This window comes from Cyanistes caeruleus, chromosome 4 (genome assembly GCF_971803275.1).
Source record: "Cyanistes caeruleus chromosome 4, bCyaCae1.hap1.1, whole genome shotgun sequence".
NCBI classification, from domain to species: domain Eukaryota; kingdom Metazoa; phylum Chordata; class Aves; order Passeriformes; family Paridae; genus Cyanistes; species Cyanistes caeruleus.
The window spans coordinates 35,161,049-35,178,266 of record NC_141704.1 but is presented as its reverse complement, the minus strand read 5'-3'; the positions used below and the strand labels follow the sequence as shown (position 1 = coordinate 35,178,266).

At 41.6% G+C, this 17,218-nt stretch overlaps 3 protein-coding genes and 1 long non-coding RNA gene across 4 annotated transcripts; 3 read left to right on the top strand and 1 right to left on the bottom strand.

Annotated features, from left to right (window-relative positions):
- Positions 1–7,049: 7,049 nt before the first annotated feature.
- LOC111943783 (histone H4) lies at positions 7,050–9,132 on the top strand. Its single transcript, XM_086885881.1, has one exon. It carries the CDS (start codon positions 8,694–8,696, stop codon positions 9,003–9,005), a length of 312 nt encoding a protein of 103 aa, XP_086742007.1. The 5' UTR covers positions 7,050–8,693; the 3' UTR covers positions 9,006–9,132.
- A 1,246-nt stretch (positions 9,133–10,378) lies between these two features.
- Positions 10,379–10,883, top strand: LOC111930311 (histone H3). The gene has a single exon (XM_086885880.1). The coding sequence runs from the start codon at positions 10,399–10,401 to the stop codon at positions 10,807–10,809; it is 411 nt and encodes a 136-aa protein (XP_086742006.1). The 5' UTR covers positions 10,379–10,398; the 3' UTR covers positions 10,810–10,883.
- A 3,474-nt stretch (positions 10,884–14,357) lies between these two features.
- On the bottom strand, positions 14,358–16,089 carry LOC111943090 (histone H3). The gene has a single exon (XM_023946127.2). The coding sequence runs from the start codon at positions 16,024–16,026 to the stop codon at positions 15,616–15,618; it is 411 nt and encodes a 136-aa protein (XP_023801895.2). The 5' UTR covers positions 16,027–16,089; the 3' UTR covers positions 14,358–15,615.
- Positions 16,090–16,211: 122 nt separating this feature from the next.
- Positions 16,212–17,023, top strand: LOC111930767 (uncharacterized). Its single transcript, XR_002865298.2, has 3 exons — positions 16,212–16,379; positions 16,453–16,611; positions 16,937–17,023. It is a non-coding gene; the product is annotated as an uncharacterized LOC111930767 (long non-coding RNA).
- Positions 17,024–17,218: the final 195 nt, after the last annotated feature.

Genomic DNA, 17,218 nt, shown 5'->3' with positions numbered 1-17,218 from the left:
TTTTAATATATTTTTTTTTTGTGTGTGTGTTAATAAATAGAAGGAATTTAGAATATGAGGAAGTGTGAAAAGGGGAGGCTTTTTAGGGGTTATTCCTGCTCTCTGGGCCAAGCAACGACATTTTCTAGTTAATTGGGTAAAAGAAACTTGTCAGGAGCTTTGAGCAATTTTCAAGTTTGCACTCCTGGAAATAGCTCTTAATCACAACACTGAACCACAACGGAAATTCTTGTATTTTAGAGACTGATCATTACAAATAGAATTGACATTGCCCCTGGTGTTTTACTGATAAGAGAAAAAAGACAAAGCAAAGCAAGCATCTGAACACATAATTTTTAAAATCAGTGGTAGATTAGGGAACATTTTTTTCAGCTAGACAGAGAAATTTTCTTTCTGTCAAAAAAATTACTTGAAAATAGAATAAAATTTGAGATTGAGCTGCTAATAAAAATTGCTTGCGTTTTCTGTGTGAAGAGATGATATTTAAATGTGACTCATTTAATACTTAATTAAACAGCAAACATTTTTCAGTATTCCCCTGATTTCCCTTCCAAGCAACCTGTACAATTGTTGTCTCTTTTTATCTCTCACTGAGTGATATCTGTATCCTCTTACTGAGGAACTCAAACCAATTTTTGTGCCCACTTTAAATGCGTACCCAAAACACGTTCTTGTTCCCTTGCACCACCACACACGTGCTTCCTTGCTCAGCTCTGTAGCTGCTAGGGCAGATTACTGAGGAACCTACGAAATGACAGAGTGTTTTCTAATGTGGGGATCTTAAAAACCAAAAATAGTTCATATATAATGTAAGAATTCCTAAAAGTGCATAGTAGAGAAAATACATAACTTTTCTACTTGTAAAGAGAGAAGCTTCTCCAGGAGGAAAAACAGATTAGACATTAGACAAATAAAGGAAAATAAGACATTCAGACTGCTGGAGGAGAGCAATCCAGATAAGCTGATTAGACAAATTTAGCTGAAAGCCTAGACTCACTTAATTACAATTACTATAGTTAGGATGGTGAAAATACAGAGAAATTGAAAACTTTTAACTGAAGCATGATGTCTTCTCCATAAATAATAATTTTGCAGTCACTCAAGTAATCACTTTCAATATTAATAATAAAAGCATCATAACAATAACTTTTCTCTAAAAAGGCATTAGTCAGGTCTCTGTCATACTGAAACTATATTGACAATACGAATTCAGCAACAGCAAAGTTTATATGTAGGGAAGATTCAAGGTGCCAAAGAGTTTTCAGTAGTAAAGAAACCTGTATCCTTTTAGTTATACTTCAGCTAAGCTAACAAAAATATATGGACAGTTATTTCAGCATTAGGACAATCAAATCTCCTAAAAAAAAATGCATCTCATCTTTTAATCTAACACCTAATGCAATAGGTCCTGGCCATGCTCCAAGAAGGATCAGCTTGAGCAGAGGGGCACTAAAACCTTCACAGGGAGCATGTTCCAAAAAATGAATTCTTACATTTTAATTGAATTTCCCGTGTTTCAGTTTGTGCCCATTGCCTCTCTTCCTGGGCAGTACTAAGAAGACTGAATCTGTGTCTTCTATTCCACCCACAGGATTTCTGAACACATTAATAAGACACTCCTCACGTGAGAGATGCTCCAGTCCCTTCAGCAATTTTGTGGCCCTTCAGTGGTCCCACTCCAGTTTCTGCTCATGTTTCTGTTGGCCTGGGAAGATCAGAAATGGACACAGCACTCCAGTTTCGCTCACCAGTGCTGAGTGGAGGGAAACAATTATTTCCCTCGTTACCATTTGGCACATAGTTCTCCTCCAGGTTAATTTATGAATCTGCGTATAGATTAACCCTGAATGACACTCCCATGACTTTTTAAATTTTGGTAGTTCAGTAGAGAAAGCTTCAAAAACCACTTTAACCTCTCACACAGTCCTTAGTTTCAAGGCTTGTCAAGATGAGTTTGAGCATCCCTGATTTGGCTCGGTGTTCATGCTGTATATGACCAAAGGATTTGTTAAGGCTAGTTAGAGTCTCAGCAAAACTTAAATTCCTAGAGTTTTGAGTGATTGAAAGGTGACTGACTGATCAAAGAAGTGACTCTTCTACCATTGGCTGCTAATGTTTGCCAACCAGCAAAAAAGGGCTGTGCATTTTAATGAATGACCCCCCCAAATCTTCTCTTCTCCCCCATACAATGAGAGCATAAAACATCAAAATATTCCTCCTGGCTTCTGAAAGCCTTTGGATCAGAGATCCTCTTCTAACCAAATTTGACTTCTCTCCATTCTTCCATGGGATTGAGAATTACTGTTAGTAGCAGTAGTAGTGTTAGAATGCTTAGGAACCTCATTTATGAGCAGGATTCTGTGTTACTTTATTCCACAGAGCAACTAATTTTGTATTGATTTGAGCTGAAGAAAATGGGGAAGAAAGTGCAGAAAGATGAGGAAATATAGGGATCTACACGCAAAAATATGGAGATGTAACCCTACTTCTGCAACTTTTTGTAATTTTTACAGAGTGCCCAAAAGGAACTGGACTGTGGTATTTGAGACTATGTGACATGCTGTCTATTCTTCCAGGAGCACAACGGAGTCCCTTTTTATTTCTTTTTGTGATAGAGGTTGTAAATATTGATTCAGTCAGAAATGCAAATAAAACCAATGCCATCAGTATAGAAAAACTCTGTCCAACCCCTTCAGTGAGACCCAGGATGTACATGTTATTAAATGCCATTCCCCAAGATAGCAAAGGTAATTCCAGCCCTTCTTTCTGAGTGGAGGGAAACACGATGCTGAAAGTTTTCCTGGCACAATGTGCTGCAGGGCCAGCTATGCACCCAGTCTATCTCCTGCTCTTTAGGTATCTGAAGAGTATGGCCAAGACCTTGGTACAAACTCAGTCATTTTGGGTTACAGATCAATGCATTTCTCAGGTTACAGACTCTGCACACACGGAGGAAGGGACAACTCATTGATGTTGAGCTGTACTAATTACAAGGTCAAACAATTTCAGGGAAGATATGAATAAAAATTAAATTTTATATTATTCAAAACAGATATAAAGAAAGAAATGAAAACCATGTTTAATAGGCTTTTCTCAAAATTTACTTTCAGAAGAGTCTCAGTACAAGGTGCAATGTTCCTCTAGAATTTGATGATACACTACAGATTTTCTCTCAATTTAATTTTGTTTCATTTTAGAAAAATATTAGAAATGAAAGTAATAATCAGGAAAATTTGGTCTAGCAGAAACACTAACCCTTCCAGGGTAGAATTTTATATTTAAATGTTTATGTTTATCAACTATAAAATTAAACTGCAGTCTCAAACAGCCTATGACTGCAGGGATCAGTCCTAGGCCTGGCATAATTTTATTTATGATCTGAATTAAAGTCTGCAGAGCTTGTATGCAAATACTGTGAGTATCAACTCTGAAAAATAATCAAAATGGTTGAGAACATTTTATGTACTGAAAAATGCCAGATTAGAGACACTGTCTTCAAAGATGTGTTAGATTCTTCACCTGGAATAAATTGCATCAGTTTTACAAATAGTAAGAAATATTGCAGAGCTGACAAGCACCTGAGTAGATTTGGATCTTCAGATTACAGTTCTATGTTGATAGTAAATCAAAACTAGTATTTTAGTAGAAAAGGATCACAATGAAGGCTTCTATAAGACAGGGGAAGATGATCTTCCTCTGTGGTCAAGAATGGTACACTCCCATTTGAAGTTTTAGGCCTATTTTTTAGTTCCAAATTTCAGGTAATGAGAAGTGAATGGTAAGTCAATACACAGAAGAGAGAAATAGCGATTATCAGATGTCTAAAAATTCTAAATTCTAAAAATTCTTCCTTGATGAAAAGGCAAGTATTATTGAAATAGCCTGACTAAAGGAGAATGCTGAATGCTGAATAACTGAATAACTGAAGTTTCCTCTTAAAAACTTGAAACACTGTGAGAAAGGAACTAATTTTTCTTTATAATACCTTGTAGAAAACACAGGCACAGATGTTCTTTGCAGCAAGTTAGCAGTAAGGAAATAAATTCTAATATGGAGTAGAAAATGTTTTGGGGAATGACAACAGTCTCCAAGAAACAGTGACAGAGTAAGTGTCAGAAATAAAATGGGTTCTGTTGACTTGATAGTGGATGGAGTGCAACAAAAATTGCTCATGTCTAGGTAATTATCACAGAACGGTTGATTAAAGAATATCTGTGTGGACAAAGGAGGAATGCTGTACGCAATATACTTGACATTTCATGATATTTTTTGGAACCATCTCCCAGGCGTTCTTGTTTGGGATCAGAGGGACTCCAGGCAGGATCAGAAGGCTCTTAGATATTTGAAAATTGTCTGTAGCACAGGGCCAAAGGGATATAATTAACAACTTAGTGTCTGCAGAGAGTCAGGAATCAAAGCAATGCTCTAGGGCTAGTATTATTTAGTGTTTTCTGGAACAATCTGGGTGATGAGACAGAATGTACACTTAACTAGTGTGGATAGCACCAAGTGAAGAAGGCTAGACAGGGTCAAAAATAATACTCCCAGACAAAAGGGACATTAATAAACTTGAGATATTGGCCAACAGAAATCTTGTGCAGTTTGTCAGAGAGAAGTGCCACTTTCTGCACATGAAGACACTTCCATGCTATTGCTTCAGCATAGTCCAGGTAATGACTGGTGTGACCTGGCCAGGACCTGGACATTGTGGTGACTTTCTTAACTGCTGTATATCCTTAAAGGCAAGCTGCTTTATCCAGAGCATGACCATGAATAAATCTCTGTAAGTGGTTGGGGTTTTCAACTGGAATTTTTCAGTTTTCCTGTCAAGTATGGCTGTAACAAAAACAGAGCACAGCAGCAGTGTCTGGAGTCACTAACACAAGACATATCATTATTTCTCAGAGTTGGCTTCCTCCAGCAGTGCATAGCCCAAGACAATATTCAATAAATTCCTAAAGGGGCACTCACATTAGATTTGTGCTTGGAAAACTATGCCCCAGAGAGGCCATTTGGACAAGGCAGTACTTCAGTGTTTTTAAGTGCTTACAGCTCTATAGGCTGGTAGAGTTCAGCTGAAAAACTTACTGTCCAGAGCAGCTCTGCACGAGCCCAGGCAACAAGAGGAGCTGCTCAGCCTCAGCGGTGCAAAACATGTGGTGTTTACAACTCTTTCTGGATTCATCTTCTAGCTTAATCAAGGGACACTGCAACATGAGACCTGTGCTGCCTCAAGTGCTGGTTTAGGAAGAAGAGAAAGGGTCTGAGAGAAGCAAAGCTCCTGAGCAGCCGTGTCGGCTGGGGTTGATGGGTAGCTGGTTTGCTGGTCACTGTGTCTCTACCGGGAGGCAGGAGCAGATTTCCATGGTGTGTTACTGAGCTCAGAGCTCCACAGGCCACCCTGGATCACTTACTAGTGCACTCTTTGGTGTCTTCCTCAGAGAAACCCAGGAATGCTATGGCCAAGTGCAGAATTTGCTCAACATTGGTGCCCTTGCTCCTCCTTATAGGTTACTGACCCCGTCCCTTCTCTCCCAAATCCTATAAAAGCTTCATGTGGAGAACTGGGTATTTCATTAACATCCCAACACCCCAAACCTGATTTAGGAGTTCCTCCAGCCTTTTTTACCTGGACCTCTTCAGCTATACCAGGAGTTCCAGCTGTGCAGCGAGCCTGCAAGATTTCAGCTTGTGCATGAGTGGTGAGGCCCGTGCAAGCCTTCTTCACAGCAGTGACTCAGACAACATGCTCACAAGAGAGTTTTTTGGAAGATTTTGCCTCTCTGTGAATCATCTGATGTAGAAGCCACGCTGTGTGAATGGCAAACTGCATCCTCAAAGGTCAGCCTAAGATGCTGGACCACGACAGAGATATTTTCTTGATTTATCAGTCCCTGCGTAGTTTCTGAATTTGGCAGCAAGAAGAAAGCTGGAAACAGCCCAAATGAAGGCTACAGCCTAAACTCTTTTATCTCTGACCAGCTGGAGTGGTTAAATAAAAAGATGAGAATGGGTATCTCCACCTCTGACTGTCTGAATTAACAGGGAAAGGCAGAGAAAATACTAAATTAGTTATTAGCGTATCAGTCATTAAACTAAATTTCTGAGATTTGTGAGTTTTGCTTGGAAGCGTTTTCCACTTTTTTTTCTAAATGCTAAACTACCACAGAGCATAAACCATTTCTGTACCTATGCTACTGCCAGAAGATTCCTTCCAAATGGTAAATCCACACATGCAAATATTGACTTAAGTGCCTCGGTCTCAAAATCAGAGCTTTCCGTGCTTAAAAAATTCCTTATCAAAATGATGTGGGCTGCTCTATTTTGGTAAGCACAGCTTTCTAGCATGGCTTATGTGCTGAACTGAAGCTGGGGTATGTGACCACTGGGATACAGACAACAAAGACCACTGGGGTAGATTAAATAGCTTCAGAATTGCCAAAGAAGTCAGATCTTGTGCGGTTTACAGTTCAGTGTAGAGACAGGTCCCAGCTGATTGCATCTCCATGCTGTAGGAGCTGAATACTCTCCATCCAGATTCTTTCAGATATTACATGAGAAGGGTTTAATGTTTAATTTCAGATTTTCCTGATGAGCATATTTGAAGTTACATTGTATTTGTAATTAGCAGAAGGATACTGTACTGAAATTGCAGCCAAGCATAATAAAGCATTTGCAATACACATTTGAATGACTGCAGAAGTGAAATTTTCATTACTTCTCTCTATATGCTCAATATTAACGCTGCCCCCCCTGCCCAATCCCTGTGAAGGAATATGTTGGTTGAAATCATCTTAAGCCTGTTTCTACCTCCAAACTTTTCTATTTGTTCTCCAGTTTTACAAGTTACACTGGGCTGATTCACATGCACACGGCCCATCCTGCCCACCCCTCATTTCCATCCGGCTTGCTCAGGAAGACGTTGCTCTCTTAATCATCGGAGGAAATCTGATGATTCACTGGTGCAGCTCTCTTGTGTAAAACCATGGTAACTCTACAGCCTCCCTGATGTGTAAATAAGTGCAGTTTTCTTTACAGTGTCATTTTTCTCCAGCTCACTGTGGTTGTGGCCTTCTCCTCCGAGCTCTCCTCTCTCATGGGAATATGCTGGTCCATCAAAAGTGCTCAAGTACAAGGGGAGAATTTGTTTATTTCCTGCAGATGAGATCTGTGTTCTCAGATATGATCACAGTCAGCCTGGCAGACCACAAGAGCATGAACACAGTGCAAAGCAGGGATCTGTACCTGTCTCACTCACAGAGGTCACGCTGCATTTCTGTTCTTCCTTTGGGAGTGACAGAGAATATTTTGAGGAGGAAAGGAAGCACCAGCTGCCAGTGGGTGGAAAAAAAGGAATATGAAAACTTATCCAATGTTTACATAAAATTCAAAACCATTAGTTTGAAAGTACAAATGTATTTCCAGAATTTTATTCATATATGTTCTTAAAATACAATGTCTGGCAATATTATTTTTTATTAATGTTGACACAAATTCAAACCCTGAGGTACTAGTAGCATATAATGAATGATTTTTTTAAACTTTAACACTTTAAAAGTGTTAAAAGTACATAGAAAGTACGTAGAAATTATGTTTGCCCTTCAGACATAAAAGGACAAGAGAAAAATAATTTTTTTTTACCCATAAGATTTCAGTTGTATGAGTTCAGGATGTTTTCACATGATGACATTTGGAACATCCTAAAACAAAGACCACTACTGACTTTCACAACAGATAATTCAAATATCTTTTGTTTCCAGAACTGGAGGAGAGGAGAGGAGAGGAGAGGAGAGGAGAGGAGAGGAGAGGAGAGGAGAGGAGAGGAGAGGAGAGGAGAGGAGAGGAGAGGAGAGGAGAGGAGAGGAGAGGAGAGGAGAGGAGAGGAGAGGAGAGGAGAGGAGAATTTAAAAGCTTAATCTATAGTGAAAAGCAGAGTGATTTTTTTTTCCTAATCAAGGAGCAGAAATTTCAGTGTGTAGTTATAATAAAGGTAATTTTGTAAAAAAACCTCTAAAATTACCCCACTGCAGTAACTCAAAGTGAGCAAAATTAGCAGAAGTCACAAACCAATATAACTTTAATAATATAAAGAAGATTATATTCCACCTTCTGGTCAATATGCATTTACAGACAAAAAGTTGCTAATGTGAAATTGGAATAGTTAGGAAATGGGAGATAGAAATCAAAATAAAGAAACCAACAAAATTAAATTTGGTGAAATCTTATTTAGAGTTTTTAAGAGACCTGAAATCATTAAAAATTCTGAAACAGCATTTATATCGCTTTGAATACAAATTAACCGAAACTATTAACGAGCATCAGAATGAAAATTGTGGGAATTTGAAAACATTCACACCAACCCCTGCCAATACAACAAAATAGGCGCAAAAACGCGAAGGGTTTATACAAATCTGAGGGGAGGGCTGGGAAAGGTTTCCAACTGTATAACAGGAACATCGCTGGCATGTTTTGCGCGGGGGAGGTTTATTCTGTTTTACTCGCCGGACTTTGCAGCACCCTGGAGGGAGCGGCGAACGAGGTTCCACCACCGGTGACGCGCGCAGGGAAAATGGCGGGAAACCCCTCCCCCCTCACTCCGCTGTGCAGTTCTCAACCAGGTCCGACCACAGCGCATAAAGGCGGCGGCGGGGGCGGCGCTGCCTCACAGCGGCAGCACCAGCAGCGGCTCCATCATGTCCGGTCGAGGCAAGGGCGGCAAGGGGCTCGGCAAGGGAGGCGCCAAGCGGCACCGCAAGGTGCTGCGCGACAACATCCAGGGCATCACCAAGCCGGCCATCCGCCGCCTGGCTCGGCGCGGCGGCGTCAAGCGCATCTCGGGGCTCATCTACGAGGAGACGCGCGGCGTGCTCAAGGTGTTCCTGGAGAACGTGATCCGCGACGCCGTCACCTACACGGAGCACGCCAAGAGGAAGACGGTCACCGCCATGGACGTGGTCTACGCCCTCAAGCGCCAGGGCCGCACTCTGTACGGCTTCGGCGGCTAAAGCCGAACCATCGGCTCGTACCGGACCATCTGGACAAGAACCCAAAGGCTCTTTTAAGAGCCGCACACATAAGCTGAAAAAGAGCTGTGTTGCTTCAAAGAGAAATGTTACCTGTTTTAACTTTAAACGCATAATTTTTTTTTCATTCACTGTCCACTAAATGTCACTGTTAATACGTTGAAAGCCATTTCAGTTAAGCACGTGAAACATGAAGTGTTGCTGATAACTCAGCGTCTTATGTTCAGGACTGGATAGGGGCAGTACTTAGTAAGAAAGTGCTTAGCTGAAAAAATAGTAAAACAATCCAAATGTAGTTTCCTGCTTAGTGTAGGAGGCTTAAAGGCATCTAAATGTTTCCCTGCGGGGATCTTTTCTGTGGGGGGATTTTCCCCCTCGCTGTGTAAACAGTACAAGGAGATACCTATTTATATTTAAATTAATGTTTTTACAGTTCACTGTGAGAGGTATGAGCTCCCTAAGTCCCTTCTGAATAAGTGATCCCCCTCGTCCTCTGAATGTGGTGTGTAGGAAATGGTCCATTACTTGTGATTCCTCTGTGTTTAAGGTTAGGGAACACACTTTAAATTTGGGGTGCTGGAGGTGTTCTCTGTACCTGGTGTCTGTTCCTCCCCTTCATCTGAAAACCCTTCTGTGATCGGGCTCCAAAGGCAGCTCGCCCGAATAGGGAAACACTGCAGACGTAGAACGAGGAAAATGGAAAATTCACCTTAGGCCTTGCTGTATTTAGCGACAGCCTCAGGAAACTTCGCAATGCTGAAAGATTTAGTCGTTTGAAAACACTCTCTCTTGGATTAGGAAACTTTAATTTGCAATTAATTTTGACACCAAAGCATTTACCTTACCAGATGAAAGTTACACTAAGTGGAACCCAGCCTTTTCCACCAAAACTCCCTCACAATACACAACCTCATGCACCCCATAGTAACGAAAATCCAAGCCCCAAAATATCGTTGTGGTTCCAATTTTCAGAGAAAAAAAAAATAATAATAAAAAAAAGTCAATTGGAGAAAAGCATAAATTTCCTACGCACTCAGCCCGGCATAATTTGCAATTTCTCAGTTCCAGTTTGAACCTTTTTCTCAAGGAGGATTTTTCAAGGAGGCTGTAAAAACTGAAAAGACAAAGTCCACCCTTAGAACAAAAGCGGCGGGGCCGAGACCGGGGGGGGCTCGGGCGGGGGCTGAGCGCGGGCAGCCGTTGGTGAAAGCGCGCGCTTTCCTGGCGGGCTTCTCCAGCTTTAAATCAACCAATAGGAGCGGCGCGTTTCCGGCAGCCAATGAGAGAGCGTGAACAGCCTATAAAAGCGGCCGCGGCAGCGAGCGGCTTCCATTTGTTCTCCTCGGTTTCCCGGCTTTTGTGCCTTTCCTTGGCCATGGCGCGCACGAAGCAGACGGCGCGTAAGTCGACGGGCGGGAAGGCGCCCCGCAAGCAGCTGGCCACCAAGGCTGCCCGCAAGAGCGCGCCGGCCACCGGCGGCGTCAAGAAGCCGCACCGCTACCGGCCCGGCACGGTGGCGCTGCGCGAGATCCGGCGCTACCAGAAGTCCACGGAGCTGCTGATCCGCAAGCTGCCCTTCCAGCGCCTGGTGCGCGAGATCGCGCAGGACTTCAAGACCGACCTGCGCTTCCAGAGCTCGGCCGTCATGGCGCTGCAGGAGGCCAGCGAGGCTTACCTGGTGGGGCTCTTCGAGGACACCAACCTGTGCGCCATCCACGCCAAGCGCGTCACCATCATGCCCAAGGACATCCAGCTGGCCCGCCGCATCCGCGGAGAGCGCGCATAAAGAGTCCCCTGCCGCAGCCCTCTAGACCCAAAGGCTCTTTTAAGAGCCACTACATGCACAATAAAAAGAGCTGTGTCACTGCTTAAAATTATTTTCAAATTCACCCGTGCTTTGGAAAATAGTGAAGTAACTTAACACTAGATGAGGGGAGGAGATGAATCTTAGTTAAAGGAGCGTGATTAGAGCGCTTCAGGCAGGATAGAGGGGTTTACATCCCTGTGACGGGTATGTCACAGCTCTAAGGGAAAAAGGAGGGGTGGAGGGGGCTGACAGGGACATTCCAATGTCCGGAGGAAATCTGCACTTTAAACCCTGGCTGGCTGGTTCAAGGCAGAGCAGGAACTTCCCGTGTTAGTGTCAAACCGGGCTGGCACAAATGGCCTTAAGAGGGGCTGCTGCCTTGTTTTGTCAGTTCTTAACACCAGGGACAAGAATATCCATCTCAAATCAGTTTTGATTATCTCAGGTTTGATATATATTCTTATACCTGCTCTCAAAACATCGGAGGAACATAGTGATGACACAGGGTGCATAAGGCTTCTTGCAGCACAGGAAAGTAATAGAAAAGGCCAAGAAACTCATTGAAAAGTACTGTAGACAGGAATAACTTACCAAACTTTTCCAGATTTGTTACCATAATAATACAAAACTTGGGGCAAAAAGGCTGTGCATTTTGGGTTTGTGGGTTTTTTGAGGGGTTTTTATTGTAGGTGTTTTTTTGGTTTTGTTTATTTGTTCTGGTATTTTTTTTGGTCAAAGGGATGGATATTTCCAATAAGTTTTATAAAAATCATAGAGCAAAAATTTATGTGTTCTTGCACTAGTGGAAGTAAAAGTATTTGTCTTTGAATTTGTATTTCTCTGGTAGTGGTCTCCATATTTAATATGTGCTGAGTTATCATTTCTCCAGCCAGTTCTTTAGGATTCTTTAAGAGTTTCTGGAAGGACAGGTGCAAACAACTGCAGTTTTCAGCCTTCTAAGCACCCACCTTTGTTTGAATTCTTTCCATGAGACAAGGACATTCTAATAAGAGTCTGAGAATCAAAATAGGAAGTTAAAAATTAAACCTCAGATTCATTAGCAGCTGTTGTTTCTCCAGTTATTTTTGGAACCATTTCCCTTTCTTCTCTCCATCCACAAAAATTCACATCTGCTACTTTGGGGTGCAACAGTCCTGATGACTGAAGAGCGCTTGAAGGCTGCTGCTAGAAGGCAAAGTGCCCCCTTGTTGTCATTTTGGGCATTATTTGCCTTAGAGATGCTTCACTACAGAACTACAGACCCCATCTGTCAGAGACAGCTGTTGGGGGGCTGGGAAAAGAAAGCAGAAAGGCTTGCTGAGTGTACCAGTCAGACAGAATAAAGATTTCTTTGGTGGGGTTCTGCCTTTCATCTGTTTTCTCCCTCCTTTTATTCTTCCTCCCACATAATGGCCCCTGAATGATTTTATTGATCATCATGATTTGGTTTTTGGAACAAGGTTGGAATAGAAGGAAAGTTGTATTTTGTAGCATGATGAAAATTTCTCCTTGTCTTGATTAAGCAGCACATTGTTATAAGAAACTTTGGACTAACAGCCTGGAGAGAGAAGGAAATATTTCAGTAGGCCATAAAAATTCCATGTTCTCTTAAAAGTCAGAGAAAAGAATAAATAAAAGGATAACCTCAATCTTTGTTTCTTCTGTAACTTTTCTCTAAAAAATCCTTTTTCTCTTTCTTTGTTTCTGCTGCATCTCTTCTGTATTTTTTTTTTTTATTCTTGGATTTCTCAGCCTCCTTTGGACTGAATTCTTTTGGGATCCTCCCTCATGGGGAGCCCTCCTTATCTCCATTCTTATGATTCCAAGAAAACTTCCCAGCTCGTTAGAATCTTGTTTCTCGTGTTTATTAAAAGGTCATCACAAAACTTAACAGGTCTCTCCAGGCTGGCTACACAAGGTTAATCTTTGCAATCTGGTACATTTCTTTCTTCTGATGGTACAAACAAGGCCTTGTGGCACACTTCGTGTCTGATGCACAAAATGGCCCTGAAATACGGAGTTCTTTTACCTTTATACCTATTTTTACCCAATTAACAATAGACATGTATATTATTTTTCTTAATGACCCAATGACCCATCACCTCAGTGATGCACTGCAACATTTTCTATCCAATCACTTACTATTACCCAAAAACCTCTAGGAGAAGAATATGAAGAAGAAAGAAGAAGGGACAAGGGACAGCACCCTAAATCCTCCATCTTGTCTCCTGTTCTCTAAACTAACTTTTTCACCCAGTGATTTAAAAAAACTTTCTAACCTACACACTTACACTTTTAGCTTTTTCTATCTAACTTTAAGATTTGTTTTCATGTATCACCATGAAAACATGCTCATGAATTTCATATTATATGAAATTCAGTGTTTTTCTAGATCTTATAACTAAGTATCAGAAACAAGGGCAGACACTCTGTATTCCAGACTCCAACATCTTCCTTCTTCAGTTTTAATAGAGCATATTTCACACTAACTATTATAACTATTTTAACTAACTAAAATAAATTAGTAGAGAAACTCTCTATTATTTCTAACAAGTAGCACCACGTCAACACTGTAAGATCCTACCCAGCCCCTTTTAGCAATTTTACTGGATGTCATTGGTTTGCAACCTGAGAACAAAGAGAAGATATGAACAACTTGCCAGTCATAATGAAGAATTTTCTCATTTGCTTTTGAGAGCAGATGCCACAGACTCCTATCAGGGCAGGCTCTATAGAGCCCGGGTGTGCACAGTAAGCAGGCACCAGTGACCCCTGCCTCTATTTACAATTGTAACACTTCTAAGGTTTTAGCCTTTTTAACCTTTGCTAACGTCAAATTTGGGCCCAGTTAGGAACTTTAAGTCAATAATAAATTGCAAGTGTGTAGCAACAAGTACTATCAAGATAGAAGGTACTGAAGTTTTAGAGAGTAGGCAGAAATATTGTTAATTTTAATATTATAATAATGCAGTACCTTTAAAATCACACTTAGGCACAGTCTCTGTACTCTTCCAGCAGGAGCACTACCATCATATAAATTCTCACCCCTTTCTCTACAAGTGGTAATGCACAAACAAAAGAATAAAAGATAGTAGAGCCATTTCAACTAAAAGAGACTTAGAGTGATCATCTAGTACAAACTGTGAAACACTTTCTATTATTTAATACAACATATAATATTGGAACTGCAGGAAAACATGCCAGATGGTGCTGAGGCAGAGGAGAGTGAGAAAGAGATGGATGGATCTGAAATAATTGAAATTTGGGAATGGAAGAAGCGCATAAGAAAGTGTGTATACAAAAAGTTATATAACATTTAAATATGTGTGTTTATATAGCTTTTGTGCATACATCCCTATGCTATTAATATTTCTTGTATATACCATGTTTACCCTTGTGTATTGTTTCAGAAAAATACCATATGAACTCACTTTCTGGGCTCCCAACATGTTATACTCAAATAAGTGAATTTTAATTTCTGAAAAATTTGGCTGATAACATTTACAGAAGTGTTTTGGACAGTCCATTGTCAAGGACAGAAGAAAATAAGTTGTGAGAGCAAAGAAACAAAATCAATAGAAATCTCAGTGCTTTATTTGTGAATTTGTAGAAAACATGACCTCTCTAATGTACTAGAACAGTGACAGACTCTAAGACTTGGCACAACAAAAAATTGAACTAAAGGCCAACTGTAATTTCCTGACTACAAAATTTTATTGAATTAACTAAATTTTGCTAAGTGTTGGCCTTTGATCTCCCTGTGCATGTTTCTCTCCTGACTCAGTTTTCTTGTCATCAGATACAAAACACTTATCTTTAATGCTCAAAACAATATAATCCTATTTCCTATGGGTCTCCCATTGGTTAAATCTGTCAAGTCTTCACAGCCACTTTCTTTTCTTCAGCTGATCTGGTCCCAGACAGAAGCCACAGAACTTTCTCTGTGCCACTGATCTCCATGGATTGGGACAACAGAAGAGAGGTGGCCTGTCAGAAACAACCACTGGATTCTCTTTGACCTCCCAGGTTCTCCTTGGTCATCTTCGCCAGCCTGTCCTCAGTCATAACACTCACACAGAAAAACATACTACCAAAAGAAAAGGAAAAAAATAAATCAATTAGACTAAATTATTGAATTTTTCAATTTTCAATCCTATCGTCAAGTTTATAATCTTAGCACTTCTGTTTTAGTCACGTGATAGAGGTAGGGCTCTGAGATATCCAGTTACAATTTCAAGAGTACACCACAGAAAAAGCAACTATAGATTGCAATAGTCAATAAAAAGCAGTGAAACTTGATGTTTTTCTTCCAATACTAACTCTGGTTATACATTCCACAATGCTTTAAAATAAAACGGGGTCTAGTCCAAGTAGCCTATTTCACATAAAGTATCAAATTATGGGTGGGGGGAGGGAAAGGGGTGGGGTAAAGCATGGGCTGTCTGCCCTAGTAGTGCAATTTTTAATTTGCCTATCTGAACATTCATTTGCTCTGTGCATTTACTTATTCTGTGGTTCAATGGACTTTAGCAAGAACCTCACTAAAACAGCACACAACACTGCCTAAACAAGAAAGAAGCTCCAGGTGAATTATTGAAATTATTAGTATGCTTATAATAGAACTGAAATAATCTTTAAGAAATTTAGAATCACTGTATTGTAAGGAAGCGTAGGAAATGCTGTGTTTCAACTCTCTTGTGCAATGTAGTGGCTCTTAAAAGAGCCTTTAGGGTGTGGGCAAAATAATTCAGGATCCCTTGGAGTGGACCTGAGGTCGGAGACTCCTCAGGCGCGCTCTCCGCGGATGCGGCGGGCCAGCTGGATGTCCTTGGGCATGATGGTGACGCGCTTGGCGTGGATGGCGCACAGGTTGGTGTCCTCGAAGAGCCCCACCAGGTAAGCCTCGCTGGCCTCCTGCAGCGCCATGACGGCCGAGCTCTGGAAGCGCAGGTCGGTCTTGAAGTCCTGCGCGATCTCGCGCACCAGGCGCTGGAAGGGCAGCTTGCGGATCAGCAGCTCCGTGGACTTCTGGTAGCGCCGGATCTCGCGCAGCGCCACCGTGCCGGGCCGGTAGCGGTGCGGCTTCTTGACGCCGCCCGTGGCCGGCGCGCTCTTGCGGGCAGCCTTGGTGGCCAGCTGCTTGCGGGGCGCCTTCCCGCCCGTCGACTTACGCGCCGTCTGCTTCGTGCGCGCCATAGCAAACCAGGAACACAACCCGGTAAAGGAGAAAGAAATGAGCGCAGCGCTGGCTGAACCGCCGTTATTTAAAGAGCTGCCGCGTCTCTGATTGGCCCGGTAGCCGCGCGCTCTGATTGGTCCAGTAGCCGCGCGCTCTGATTGGCCCGGTAGCCGCGCGCTCTGATTGGCTGCCGTGGGATGCCAGCCGGGCCCGGGGTAGCTGAAGCTGTGCCGGAACCGCTCGGCTCCGCTCCGATCGCTCCCAGGGCCCGGGGCTGGCCGGGTGCTCCGGACACAGCGCTCGTAACCATCCTGCTTCTCCGCCTCTACATCCCTGCCGGCCTCCTGACAGCTTGAAAACCGCTCAGAGGGTACAATTCAGCAGTTACTTGCACCTGTTTTTTTTCTCTGTATCCACAGTTGTTTCGGTTTGCTTTTTTTTAGTGATAGGTTGGTTACAAAAGAAGGAAAAGGTTTTTTCAGCGCCGTACAAAGCTCCTTACGTGACCAGGCACGTTATTCCCTGAGACACAAAGGACAGATGGGTTGGTACCTTGAAACAAAGGCGCTCCAAAAATCCAGTAACACAAGTTCTTAACTCTGGTAAGTATTTACGAGGCCGTCATGATTAAGTTTTTGATGTACTATTTTCACATATTTTCATGTTTAATTTCACTAGGACATTCTGAATGAAAAGCTTTACATACCATCAGGAACATTGTGATTATGATGATAGTACTTAGGCCATTTTTCTTTTATGGTGAAAATAATTGCAAAAGTTTATATTAGTCTCCTATTTAATTGTACCTATGCACGAAGGAGTGAGAAAACCAGACGTGACCGCATATATTTGATATCATTGCTTACAAGTGCCAAGTGATTTTTAATGGTTTTTATATAAAGTTGAAATCAGTTTTTTTCCTTGCAGTTGCGAATTACAAGAAAAAATTTCTTGAAGTGAGTCGCAGACTACAGTGCTCTTTGTATGTGATAATGATAAAAATGCTAACACAAGGCTTTTTATACATTTTTTTTTTATTGTGGTTCTCGAGTCATAATTTACTTTTATTGTCTCATTCCCTCCTAGCCCTTCCCTTCCCCCTCCTCAAATGATCACTAGAAAACTATATTAGATTTACTATTATTTTAAAAGCAAATAAATCCTAGACAGGGAAATAAAGGGGGTGGAAATTGAAATATGAGAAAAAAA

Coding starts and splice junctions, on each gene's coding strand:
- LOC111943783 (XM_086885881.1), top strand. CDS start 8,694: ATGTCCGGTCGAGGCAAGGGCGGCAAGGGGCTCGGCAAGGGAGGCGCC.
- LOC111930311 (XM_086885880.1), top strand. CDS start 10,399: ATGGCGCGCACGAAGCAGACGGCGCGTAAGTCGACGGGCGGGAAGGCG.
- LOC111943090 (XM_023946127.2), bottom strand. CDS start 16,026: ATGGCGCGCACGAAGCAGACGGCGCGTAAGTCGACGGGCGGGAAGGCG.